The sequence below is a fragment of the Oreochromis aureus genome, linkage group 2 (assembly GCF_013358895.1).
Source record: "Oreochromis aureus strain Israel breed Guangdong linkage group 2, ZZ_aureus, whole genome shotgun sequence".
Classification (NCBI taxonomy): Eukaryota; Metazoa; Chordata; class Actinopteri; order Cichliformes; family Cichlidae; genus Oreochromis; species Oreochromis aureus.
Window position 1 is genome coordinate 27,449,674 of NC_052943.1, and position 14,237 is coordinate 27,463,910.

At 44.6% G+C, this 14,237-nt stretch overlaps 1 protein-coding gene across 1 annotated transcript in view; it reads right to left on the reverse strand.

Moving 5' to 3' along the window:
- The window catches only part of LOC116329687 (diacylglycerol kinase theta), a 32,935-nt gene extending 24,904 nt beyond the window's left edge, over positions 1 to 8,031 (reverse strand). The window contains exons 1-2 of the mRNA XM_031751754.2: positions 6,745 to 8,031; positions 1,745 to 1,824 (exon numbers count right to left, since the gene is read on the reverse strand). Coding sequence (XP_031607614.1) covers positions 1,745 to 1,824; positions 6,745 to 6,970 — 306 coding nt within the window. The 5' untranslated portion in view covers positions 6,971 to 8,031. The remainder of the gene's footprint in view (positions 1 to 1,744; positions 1,825 to 6,744) is intronic.
- Positions 8,032 to 14,237: the final 6,206 nt, after the last annotated feature.

Sequence of the window (14,237 nt, forward strand, 5' to 3'; positions counted from 1 at the left end):
TCACTTGGAGTTTTTTTCTTTAGTCCTGATTAAAAAGTTATGGTTGAAGAAACAAAGTTGGCTTTTACTCTTCTGCTTGTTGGTAAATGAGAACACTTTTTGTTTTGATCCAGATATACCTCTGTTTTTATTTTTAAGGATAATTAGCATAACAAGCTAGCTGTTAGCTAAATGCTAACAGCTAGCTAAGTCCTGTTAGCCAAGTGTGTAAATTCTATTTGTTTTCTTTTAAGTGCTGTATTATTTTTTTATTTCTTTACTTGTGAGCTTAGAAGTACTTCCTTCGTTCCTACTCTAAGTACTAAGTAAGCTAGGAAGCAAGTTTAATGTACTGTACAAGCGGTCTTTGTATAAATTATATTGCAACCACGTTTTGTAGCAATGAGTTGCATTCTCGCAATTCAGTAAGTGCTGGATTCGTGTGGCTGCTGTTCACAATCGAGAAAATGTGAGTTAACACAAATGAAATTGTGTGAGTAAGACAAATTAATCCACCTGTGATGCAGGAAAGTTTCCAGCCTACTTACAAGTGAAACTGCATTGCTTCTGGACAGATTAGCTTATGAGCGCTCAATACAACAGACTACCTGGACAGTACTGCTAACAATAAACCATCACACCTGAACTGAAGAGACTCTGAACCATACAACTTGAGTGTGCGGACTGAAAAAACATGGACTGCTAGAAATCCTTATTGTGAAATATTAAATTACTGTGTATTTGTTAGTTTAAATAAATATTTGAACTTTTCTTTTAGCTGTGAACACAAAGCCAAAGATCCTAACTTACTCTACGCTGTAGTGGTTAAGTATACCGTGTAAACATCAGCTTATTAGTCTTATTGTGGCTTACAGTGTGATTTAGTCTCCTGTTTGCACAATTACATAAAAAGTCAATTCTCACTTAGAGGGATCCAATAAAGCCACTTTCGCAGCTGAACTTTTCAGGACACATTTGTGAGAATCAGACTGGAATATTCTCCAGTTTTCCTCACATGCAACAACGAGCAGGAAATAGTCCTCTTCAGATGCTTTCATGTTACTGGAAATATTCTGTGTGGTTTAGATGTGGGTGGATGCATGGGTGTAGTGTGCAGGCACATGGCGCCTACTTGCTAGAAGTAAATGCACCAGACTCTCAGCTGAGCACATCAGCATAATTGCATTTGGACCGGGGAGCTGGTCGGTTAAAGGCCGGCTGATGTCTGATCTGATTGTGTCTGCATCCTCGTTCTCTGACGGGTAATGCCTACAGAAGTTCAGCCCTGCAAGGTGTAAAAATAAGCCCCATCCCATCACGTCTGGGGATCCCTGCCTTCATCCCATTGGCTCCCGGATTGGGGTCCAGAGATTAAAGCAAAGGTGTTTCCTCACCTGCAGTGTTTAGTCTGTTTAAATCAGGTGTGAACCAAAACAACCACACTGAGACATTTTGGAGAAGATGGTCTCGGTGCGGTTCCAAACCGAACCAACTACCACGTGTATGTTACAGAAAACATCCTGTAGCAATGTTTGCTTTGTATTCTCAATGCAGGAAGGTTTTATAGATGTGCAAATGTCTGTACGGACTAGTAACTAGCAGTGAAATCAACGTAAATTCTCTGTTTTCTCACACAGCACCTTCCTCCTGTTTTTACTCTTGTTGCTCCCGCTCCAGACACATCGGACCAACATTGTCCCGTGTCTGTAGTGACGCATTTTGGTTCATTTGGAGTTTGGAGCATGAGCGTATGTTGGATACCCACCTGGACCAGAGACGGAGTCATGGAGGAACACGCCTTCCGCAGCGTCTTCAGGCATTTTTCGTGACACATGAAGTTACACACTGAGGAGGAGACAGAGGAGCACAGTCAGAGACCATTAACACTGTCGGGGTTTCTCGGCTTTCTGAGTTGTTCTTAAAGAGATGCTTTTTCTTATGATATTTTGCATTTATACGTGAATCTCTGCATCTCAGTTTACTCACAGTGTTTCTGTGGTAAACTGACCGTGTGTGCAGCAGGCATTAACACAAATACAGCCGTCGCACAAACAGGTAAAAAAAAACAAAAAGCACAGCATGAATTAAAAAGGTACAGATTCAAAGAGTTTCAGTGCAATTTTGCAAACCATCACTTTCACCTCGAGCACGATTTTCTTAATTCATTACAGCTGACGTTACCTCCAGCACTCCTCGGGGGGTTTTCAGAAAGCAGCTCAGACATTTCTGTTCCTCTGCCTGACGTTAAACTGGCGCCTTTTATTGAAACTATGATACGATACTGATGCTCACTGTCAGACAAAGCGGCACCGAACAAAAAACTGATTTTGTCTTCAGATTGTGACGCTTGGAGTGGGTAGAAAGTAAAAAAAAAAAAAAAAAATCAGCACAGTATCGTGATATTTTGTCATATTGTGTGGGTAGATGGACACCAAATGATAAAACTACAACCAAGAGGGCTCGTCTCATGCACCAGTGTCCTGAGATAGCCTTACGTCAAACTGCCACAACTGAAAAACCATCCAAAGCTGGACACGCTGAGCTCGACGAAGACAAGTCTGAATTCAGAGCAGCTAAAAACAGGACGGCCACCTCCGTCCTTCTATAAACTCGGTCTGTTTGTGCTTCACAATTTTTAAAGCAAAAAAAATAACTGACAGTATTGCAATCGTACAGTGATAATGTCCCATCGTGGGGTGTCTGGTGATTCCCATCAGTAAAAAGTTGATTTGGTTTTTTTACCCAGCTTAAATTTGTTTTTCAGGCCTCAAATAACCTCGTGGATATCTCCTGATGTTATGAAGTTATGAGAGCTCAAAAATGCAGAAAACAATTAAAAATCATCAAATCTGGACCCTCTGTGTCCCTCACAGGCCCGCGACTCTGAAAATACTCACAGTATGAGGGTAAACCTTTGCGCGGCTTTATTAAATAAGATATTGCACATAAAAAAAAATCAGCTGATTCTGAGGAGGTCAGAGTTCAGGTACTGACTTGGATTTGCCTCCAAATTCAGCCAAGTTAAACGGAGTTAAACAAAAGGAGAAACCTTCGATCTGTTCTTGCTGCTTTTACTTCCAATACTCCACCCGCCCATCCACCCCCCAGCCCTGCAGCACTCAGATAAGAACGCTTCCACTCGAGCACCCGGTGGAAGAGAAGCGGCGTGGAGCCGTGACACTGTGAGAGCGAACAATAAAAACGTGTTTGGAAGAAGAAAGGAAGCTGTCAGCTGGATGACTGCTGGCTGCGTTTGCACCTCGTCTGCTCTGACTGTGTGTGCTGAAATGACATTTAGTGAGTGTGCGTGTTGTTGCCTGTGCTGTCACACTGTGGTAAACCTCAAATGTTCACTCTGGCCAGTTTGAACAATAAAAGCCTGCTGCAGGCGAGCACGTCTGTGCACACCAACATGCACAGAGAGGCAGACCGAGGCCAGAGGAGATCAGTCGGGTTTTTCCTGTCCAGGAGCTCCAGCCGGCGCGCCATTAACAGGCCCGATGAAGGCGGCTTCTCACAGCCGGTGACTCAGCAATGACTGCTCAGAGTCCACGATATCACAGCTAAAACTCAGAGCCAGGTTTAATGTGTTTGATGATGAGCAGTTTGAATGAATTTTTGATGATAATGTCAATCCAAACGTTCATACTTGAATCTTATCAGACAGTCGCTCTCTGCTTCCTGCAGCTTCACTGACGGATTTTAAATCAATCTGGAGTTTGAAATGTTGGACAGACAAAAACAAAAAGACCCTTCTGCAGCCTGAACATTTCATCAGTGTCCTGCTCTTTTATAGCTTTTCTATCTTTTTCCAACAAACTAACATGGTAGCAGCCAAAAGGTCAAAGTTTAGGCCCCTGAATGCTGCGCGCAAACCTGTGTGTGACGTCATGGTGGCTGCAGCCGTCTTTTATAAGAAGTCGGTGCTCATGGCTCCTGGTGGTGCTGCCACTGGAAACATATAAATTACAGCAGTGCGTGATAAGCACGTGCAGCAGCTCTGGTCACAAAAGAACAGCCGCCGTCGCGGCCCCGTGTTTTCACCGAGATACCAAAACAGGGTCTATTCTGATCTGTACTCCTGTCCCAGCAGTGGCCGTTCCCATTACACACAGTTTCTCATAATGAGCTCAGTGTATGTACAGTAATCCAGGCTGCCCTTTGTGCTCAGTGCTCACTTTGTTTTTTCTGCTTTTAGCTCACTCATTCAGCCGCCTGCTGCAGTCACAGCCGTAAACGCACATATATGGTATATAACATGGATGTCGCCATTGTGACATCACCCTTCGGTTGGTGAAGTCCTGTTCTACAGCCATCTTGATGTTTTGAAACTGGTTGTGGCAAGCGAGGGGTAGATGTGACTGAGAAACCGAGTAAACCACACGCATCCTGCTCTCTGACTCTGATGGGACCCCACTTTACAAAATGAACTTCATGTTTTATTCAATAAAAGTTGAAAACAGTGACTGAGACAACAAACTCATCAGGAAAGAGTCCACTGAGGTTAAAGGTCAAAGGAGCCAAGCATCAATTTCCTTAAACGTCTACAGAGTTTTTTTTCCCAAACAGATACGAAGAGGTCCTCTACGTTTGTTTAAATTTTACTCAACTAAAATGTTATTTCATTTCAACTTTAATTATTTATAATGACCCTGGATGTGATAAGACCACTGGTTGTTATGGAAACGTGCATTCAGTGACTGGCTGGCGGCGACTCCTGGAGGTTGCTGGCCCGTGCTGGGTGAAGCTGGATGATTTGTGTGGTTGCCAGCAGGTTTCACGTCCGTCTGCAAACGCTCGCCAACTACATGCCGAGCGGCAGTAAACAGAAATTAAAGTTGCGCCTCAGTGCTGAAGCCAACATGTTTGAAAAGGTGAGCTTTTATTCTGAAGGTAAACAGCCCGTGTTTCCTGTGTTCACAGTTTTCAGTTTCCTGCTCCTGAGCAGCTGGACAGTGTTTATGCACAGGTCCGTCAAACAGTGACTGCAGCAATATCGTCGCAACCAAAGCAATCACAGCCAGGCTTTGGACCAACTGGTCGGAGAATACATGTTTTTCCCTAGCAACAGGTGGTTGCCAAGGGGTCACTGATTGGTCTGCAGCCCTGTGTGACTGAGGCTTCAGCCATCAACCACTCCACCGCTCTCCAAGCTTATGTGACTGACGTCTTATTCACTCGATTGCACGCCATCACTGTGATTGTCACGCAGCCCCGCCCCCTCCTGGCTGGCCATTAAAACAAACGCAGGTTTAAGAAGTCATCTCCAAGGTGCCGCTGTAGCTCACCTGATTGACCTCGTGACCTTGTGACCTCTATACTAAAGCCTATGGAGGTCAGAGTCCACCTAGTCACCTGTTAAATAAAGGTAAAGCTTTAGCGTTTCTTTTTAAAATACTGTCTGTGGCGGCCGGACAGCTCAGTAGCACAGGGTGCTGCCCCTTACCAGGTTTCTTGAAGCTGGCCATTCAGAAGACAGGAAAGGGCCTTAAAGAGACAGGATCTAAAATAGCATGTTTGAGTGCGAGTTTGGGATAAATAGGGATTATTTTGAACTGTGGATCATGTAAAGCTACATAGAAAAACTAAACAGAGCCAGACGGGAGCAGCGTTCCAGTTGTTCCAGCTGCTGCAGACGCTGCAGATGCTGGTACTTTACACTCCAGGAACTCTTTATGCTGGGGGTTGACTGTGTTTTATAAGCCTGTCACAAATTTCTTTGTAAAATTTAAAGTGACACGATGAGAGCGCCTGCTGAACGAATGAAGGCAAGTCAACAGGGTCATTGCAGAGGTACACAGATGTGTGAAGGAACCTTCGAGGCAGCGCCTGAGTGAATCTGCTCCCATGACTGAAGCTTCGGAAACATGAAAATGGGCTTTTAACAACGCGGCGGCGGACGAGGCAATTTGATGACATCACTGCTTTGTGTTAATCCAAGTGACGGCTTAAAGAAGAAACGTTACGTAAGCGAGCAGAAGCGCTGCTGCACATTTTAATGCATCTGATGCTGCTTGTGATGAAGAGGATGGTCTCTGCTCTCACTCACACACAGACGCACAAATACACACACACACTCACACTCCTCCAACAACCAGCATCCCTGCCAGTCTCCTGTTGCCATGACAACCACAGGAAGTAAATCACGACTTGACTGAAGCTCCAATTGTGGCACAAACACTTTACGCCTCCTTTAGACATGCACACACACTTACGTGCACACACATACACACTATGCAAAACCAGTGTGTTACTGGGCAGACTGAAGTGTGTTGGTGTGCTGGATGTACTCTCTCTGATTCTCCTCCCAATTCATGATTAAGATGTCTCGAAAGGAAAGGAAAAGAGGAGGCAAGGAGAAGGAAAGGAGGAGGCAAATGAACAGGAAAGTTAAAAAGGGAACACATGGGCCCTTGTCTGTGTTGGTTAACTGCAGATGTTGCATGTTTTGGTGCATGCAGACAGACTTTTAGTGCAACCACACATTATCCTGTAAAAGTTTCCAGCTGCAGCCTGACGTCGGTCTGGGATCCAGCCAGCCTGGGATCCAGCCTGGCCTCCTCAGGCGGATCAGCTCCGTGTCCGGGGCAGGTATCGGTGTAAGTCGGGTTCAGGTCGTGCGTCATGTTGTTAAACACACCTCAGCTCAGGCTTGGTTCGGTTCCCGCGGGGAGAACCGGATGTGCGCTTGCGAAGCTCACGAGCTGAACTTTGATCTCGTGCATAAGTAATGACCCCGATAAATAAATAAAGCATCTGTCTTACCTTCACACAAGAAGCCGATGATCCCCCAGATGAAGTCGCTGCAGCTGTGGCAGAAGGTGGGTTTGGTCAGGGTGACTTTCTTGAAGCAGTGACCCGGTGCAGAGCTCTGGTACTTAGACCGGAGTCCGGGAGACTGCTGCGCCCTCTTCTTCCCGGCCAGCGGGCTCGCTGTCCGGCTCTCTGCGGCATCAGGGTCCGCCGGTCTGGGCCGGTCGGAGTCCGCCATGTCCTCCTGCCCGCCCTCTTATAAAAACTTCCCAACAGCAGGACAACAAAACGGGCTTCAACAGCAGTAACCCCTGGTGCCAAAAGGGCTGGATTTCTAGGAAGTAGTTCACCCGTAGTGAAGAGACATCCCACCGGGCCGAACACAGCGGCGCAGCCCGGCAAAGGGCGCCGTGCTCGGTGTGTGTCCTGGACTTTCCCCCTCGCTCTGGAATATAATTATTCAGGTCTTAAAACACACAACAGGCCACCAGTTCACGGCTCTGTGATCCAAACGAGGTCAGTTTATGGCGATTGTGACGTCGGTGTCGCCCCGTGGAGGGTCGGTCATCGCACCGGCTGGAGCCAGCGGTGCTGCCCGGCGGAAAGGGCGCCGAGGTCGGTGTGCTGCCTGCGAATCCCGCCTCCCAGACTCATTAAAAAACAAACTCCCTGGACATTTATCGACCAGCCACTCTCCCAAAATACACGACAGCTGTTCCAGTGAGAGATTAATGTTGGATTTTCGATCCTTTTCGACGGCGTCTGCTGCTCTCGATGCCCGCGATCAGAAAGACCCTCCGCCCGGAGACAGCGGTGCCACCCAGCGGCGCAGCGCGGAGGACAGGGCGCCCTGCTCGGCCACTTCCCCGAAGCTCCCTGCTAAGGAAGGTGGATGAATAAATGATGAAATATCGATCGTGCAGAACTGGATGCCGAGTGTGTCCGCAGCAGCGTGAAGTCTGTGAAATGGATGGGTGATCTTTTCAGTCTCAGCGATCACTCAGCCAGCCAAAAACAGCCGGTCCAAGCCCGCAGAAAGACACGACAAATCGGTCGAAAAGAAGTCCAAAAGGCGCCTCAGTACTGGAGACCGACGATAATCAACAAGTGTGAAGTCCCCCTGACGGGGGGGCTGCTTTCATTTCGGGTTTCTTCTTCCTTTTCCGAGGCTGATTCTTCTTCCGCGTCAGTCTCCAACACTGATTTACTCCTCCTCCCTGCGCTTCATCCCCTTCCCTAGTCTCCTTCGCTTCCTCCCTATCTCCTCATCACCGAGGCTCTTCCCCGTCTCACTGAATGACGGTTTCCTAAACGCATTTATTTCTTATCGCATTTCCTTCCTCCTGTTGCTTTTTTCCTTCCTCTTTTTCTTTACTCTCTTCCTCAGTTTTTCACGTTGAGTAGTTCATGAGAACGAAACATGCGAAGTGAAAGTCTGTGATCAAATTTCGGCCTCAGTGTCTCCTCACTGAAGGCTTGATTCGGAAACATCCGATTTGATGTGGTGCAAAAGTTTTAAAGTTAAAGTAAAGAAGCTGCAGGGTGAACACAAAAGTCAAGATTTAGAGAACCACGGAAAATATTAAAGAACAAAATAATAAAGGCTGCAGTGTACTGCACTGCTTCATAAAGTCACAGCGGTGGCAAAAGGTAACCGTTTGTCATTTTCAGCAGTTACATCTGGTTACTTACCAAAATAAGAGTTTAATCTTTTTTTTAAATCAAATGAAACGCATAGTTAAATATTCTGAGCTGGTTGTAGACCATTTTCACATTTAAAAGACTCAGTTGGTGAGAGATTCTCTCTTTCAGTTTAAGGTGGTTTACTTAAATTCAGTTGATTTGTAACAGAAGCCAACATCTTAGTAATCTCACAAATACATCAGAGAATCTCTGTCTGTGTGCATCTTTCCTCTCTTTGCTCTCAGCAAATTCTCATGCTTTTGTAGAACAAGTGCAAGATTCCCAATGACAGCAGGCAAGGCACTGCTTTAAAAAGACACGAGGACAACACTCTGGAGCACTTTTCATTCAAGGTGTTTACTCTAAATGACATTACACTGCAGTAAAGGTACTAAAGATATGAAAATCTTATATGGTGGAATATGCATTGCTGAAAACGGGAGTGCATTTACTTTAATATTTTAAAGTAAATCTTTTATTTTGTGGGTTGTGTACGTTTGCTTAGTTGGAATAACTGTAGCAGAGGAAGGAGGTGATGACTCCCATCCTAAATTAACTGACTCTTGATGGAGAGATGGATCCTGGCCAAAGGAAGAAGTGTCTTTTAAATGAAGAAAAACTGGGCTGATCTCAATAGAAGCTCCAATCTATGTGTTCCTTTATAGAGTACTGTGTTTGTGTTGTTACTTTAGTAAAACACAATAAATACTAAATACAACAAATAAAATAATAAAGACCAAAGAAAAAAGACTATTTATTGAGATGATTCATTGCAGTTCTGCAGTTCTGACTGACAGCTGAGAGTCAGTAAACTCTGCTTTGCTCCTGAGTTCATAGTTACATGGCAGAAGTAATGGGAGGGGAAAAAAACCCTTCATAATGAATTTGCATGCATTCAAACTAAACAGATATTTCCTCTTTTGGTTCCTGGCTCCAGAATTCATGGTCAGCCTCTGACCATGAGCCAGAAATCGAGCATATGTAAATTAGTGTTAATCCTCGACTGTTACTGGTTTTGTCCATGAACTTACCTGAAACATGAAACATGGCTGCAGTGGAGCTCTGTGTGAACATTTACTGAGTGCCTGAGGATTAAAAACTACAGTGTAAACAGGATGATTCTGGGTTTTTTTAATCACGTCCATCTGATCAGATACGCCTGAACCTATAAACTTTGACCACAGTGTGTTAAAAGGACTTCCTCTACAATTTCTCTCTATTGTCACGAAACTGCTGAAATTAATTTTGATACTCTGCCCTCTAGTGGAGAGGTTACTGTATTGCCTCTCAGCAAGAATGCTGTGGGTTTGAATCCAGGCATCCCCCCACAGTCCACAGTCCAAAGACATGCCTGTCAGCTCAAGTGGTGATTCTAATTTGGCTGTAGGTGTGACAGATTGTCTGTCTCTCTGTGTTAACCTTGCAGCAAATTAGCAACCTGTCCAGGTGTATCCCACCTATCGCCCTGGGACACCTGTACCTATCACCCAAGTGTGCCAGTGAACTGCATAAGCAGAGGAGGATGGATGGATGGATGGATGGATGGATGGATGGATGGATGGATGGAGTCAGACAGTGGCGGTCCTAGCCTGTTTGGCGCCCCGGGCGAACACTCCCTCTGGCGCCCCCCCCCCACACACACACACACACACACACATAAAACATATTAAGGATTGTACATTAACATAAAACTGTTGTCGGAACCATACTGAATTTCACCAGAGAAGCACACACACACATATGAAGAGAGAGAGAGTATGCATAGTACACAAACAGCCATCATAATTCGACATACAATGAGAACAGGACAAATCAACAATTGACAATGACTAATTAATATTAAAATCTGCAACATCATGTATTGTTTGGAGTTTAGTCTGTTACTGTTACTATTTTTACCATTTCTTCTTGGAGCAACTGTAACCCACATTATTTCCATAGGGATTAATAAAGTATTCTGATTCTGATTGTTTCAGGATGACCTGCCATTATCCAATGACACATCTGCTTACCTGCATCTTTTGCTCGTTTCTCCTCCTCTTCTTTTCTATTTTTTCTAAACTGAGCACCTGATGGCTTTGAACTTTTCTTGTCCATCTTACATTGGTTTTAATTTTGCACTCCAGTATGAACACCCATCCCTCAACTCAAGGATCGCCACAACATGATCTAACAGACCTACACCTTAGTTCACAGATTCACTTTGTCTAAGGTGTATTTCTGGGATTTCACACAACCCAGGATTCAAATGATGAATACATAATGGGCTTGGATTTACAACATGAATGAAATGTGCTCTATTTGAAAGCAGCCGGGGCTCCTCCCCTTTCGATGGGTTGTGTGACTTTAAATCATCAAACTGTAAATTATAAATTTTAAATTGTTATTGATCCCTTTACCCCGAGTCCTAAAGTGTATATTTATTTTCTTACTCTTCTTATATTTATTGTTTGTTTACTTGCACTGCTGTAACTGGAGCCTCGTCGTCTCGTCTCTCTACATACTGGACTGTATGTAGCGGAGATGACAATAAAGTTTACTTTGACTTCAGCAGCGCGCAGGCGCACCGAGAGCTCTCGCACTCAGTTTTCGCGTATAGAATTTTGAAAAAACATCGGTGCAAATTATAAGTCTGTATCATGATGTCTGGTGTTTTCGTGTTTGTTGTTCTGTTTTTATTTTGTTTTATTTTGCGAGTTGGTTATTAGATGCTGCTCCAGTCAGCCAGAGAATCCCCCGCCGCCCCGCCCTCTCCTCCCTGTGCTGCAAGAAGCAGGCGCACCTCGCAAACGGAGGGCGCCCTTACTCCCAGCAAATGGGCGATAGAAAACCGATCGGTGCCTGCACCATTCCCAATATGCGCTGGCATGATGTCGGGGCAGCATGAGTACGAGCAATTTTTTTTTTGTTTGTTGCCGATGCCCGTGATGCCGCCCCCACCACGATGCCGCCCCGGGCAACCGCCCGTGTCGCCCGTATCAAAAACCGCTACTGGAGTCAGATGAAGGTTGAGCAAAAGTAAAAATAGACGCTCTGAAATATACTTGCTATCTTTGACCACTAGATGTCAGTGTGACACAGTAAAAATGAATGTAGACCACAGAGCGGGTCAAAGGTAGAAAAAAAGACGCCCACCTTAATAATTACTTTTGTTTCCTTAACTTTTGTCATAATAATTTCCTACTTTCCACACTTAAACTTTTATGTTGGTGCACCGGTTACGCTTTGAAAACAGGTTTATATTCAGTGGTTTCACTTTAAAATATATCAAATGCAACACGTGCAACACAGCTCTTCTTTTATATGGGATTTTCATCTATATGGTGCATGCAAACAGAATTCACATAATAGAGGGTCAAATGCATGTAAGAGATTTGTTTTGAACGGTAACTCATTTCTGGAACTGTGCTTGTTTAGCATGTGGTCATAATCAAACCCCTCCCTGACCTCTGAGGGGCTCACCGGTGATCTGATGGCCCTAAAGAGGTTAGAAAAAAGTCCTGAGACGTTAAAGGAAGAACAAATGTTTCAGACATTTCCTGTCAGTGATCATGTTATGTTACCTATGAAGAGTTGTTTCTTCCCACCGAGGCAGCGCTCAGATGGATTTCATAAACTCACTGGAGGCGTGTTCGGTTAAATCACTGTTAGAAATGTTGCTGTGCCTCGAGGTTTCAGCCCATCGTTGCTGACTGAGCAGCACTGCGATCGTGGGAAACCTCAGCAAAAAAACTGATGACACTCAACACGTCTGTCTGTATATAACTCAGCTCATTCTCTCTCTCTCATAGTTGATTTTTATACAGCCTGTAAGTTAATGTGTTGTTTCCTGTGTTGAATCCTGCTTTATATGTTTGACTGATTAAATAAAAAAAAATTGAGTAATATAAAATCCTTCATGAGTAACAACCCTGACCACCAGGGGGAGCTGCAGATTAACAAATCCGAACCCAAACCAGGAGTCCCTTTCTGTACAGTGAGCATGCTCTGACTCACTCTTACATGACTCTAATCATCTCTTTCCTGCTCACACATCCTCTTGTACAGCACCTGTACGCCGTCCTATGGAGACTCTTTTCCACATAGCTGTGAAAGTGCTGACTTTATGGGTGAGCAAACCCAGAAAAAGGAAGGAGGACGAGGGAAGTTCTGCATGGCTCTGATGGATGACAGGTGCTCTGCAGTGGGGCAGGTAGAAACTTTAAAAAAAGCAAAACCCGGGAAATCTCACTCGATATCAAGCGTAACTGCAAAGAACAACTGAGGATCTTTGTCTTCACACAGAACAACGTTACACGATGATTCCTGAAGTTCTTATCAGAGTCTGACAAATACAAGCAGTGTGACTCAGGTTTGAAGTCAGACGCGATGTGTTTCTGTAAGACAGTTTCAGCCTTATTCCAACAGCATGATGGTGTTTAAAACACTCAATTCACACCACGCTCAGCTGCAACGCTTACAGTAGATGCTCTATGTTAGCCTCAGATCTCTGTGTGCAGGCTTAGAGAGCGGTTCACTGACTTAAAATTTGTTTGGAGCCAGCCAACAGGAAAGGACAAAGAATAAATTATCTCAGAATCTCTCACTGTTTGCTCATCATGGACAGAAAAAATATATGAAAAAACCCCATCAGAGACCCAATCAGTGGCTTCCTGGTTATTTTCCAGGAAACAGCTTCTGTAGTTGGTGATTTTTATCGTGAACATAACCTGTTCCAGAGCAGGTTAGGCCTGCAGCATTAGTTACTATGGCGATGTATCACCTTTGAAACCCTGAAAACCAGGATTAAGCTAACATTAAACCGAGATTAAACCAGGATTGAACCAGGATGGTGCTTCGCCTGCACTGAAGCTCACAGTTTTACTTTGAAAGGATTACTCTCATGGTTTTTCATCAGTTATTCACAATTCTTCTCATTTACTATTTTCCCAACTGAGTCTGCCCTCACACAGAGATGTGGTTCATTCTGTTTCATGTCTGTTTTCCAGACATGAATGAGTATAAAAGGTTTACAGTTCTCCGTGATATCGGGATGTGTTTACATCTCTGTGGCTGGGGATCCAACCTGCTTTCACCTGTTCCTGGTCTTAGCAGCTCAGTTGTCTTTTAGCGCACCTTCAGCTCCAGATTAAACCTTTTTGCTTACTAAAAAAAAACAGCAAATGAAGCATTTCTGCTTCACAGAGAAAATCATCAACCTGATATCGACTCTTGTCGATCTTTTTTCTCAGACTATCAGGTTGTTTTTTCGGACCTTTGGTTCACGTTCTGAATAAACTCGTGTTCTTTGTTGTATTTCTACATTCTCACCCTCCTGCTGCCTTTGTCTCCCTTCTTTCCTCTTCCTTGGGTGCCTCCTGTGCCTTGTTTTGGGGGTTCAAAAATTAGCCACTAATAAGGAAAAACAGGCCTAACCCTCACAATTTTCCTCACTAAGTAATGCTTTTATTGTGACGGACTCCTGAAGTCCTGAGTTAGAAATAATGTGTCACCCCTGTAATCTGCACCTGTGACCAAACAACCCACCTGTAACACCTCAGTGACTGATGAGGCTTGCTTCTCTGTCTTTCCCATAATAAGCTGAATGGACGTCTGATGAATGCACACAGCACAAAAAGTATAGACACGCCCCTCAGCAGGCTTCCTGAAGCCGGCCAATCAGAAGAAAGCGGCTTGGATGGAGTTTCAGTGTGTGTCTGAGTAATGGCTATGGCTGTCGGAGCGTTAGGGCGCACTGTTACAAACACCTTGAATCTGCTTGTGTTTATTTGCTTATAAATTCTGCTGCATGCTGAGTTTCTGCACCGTTGCCTCTCTGCCCC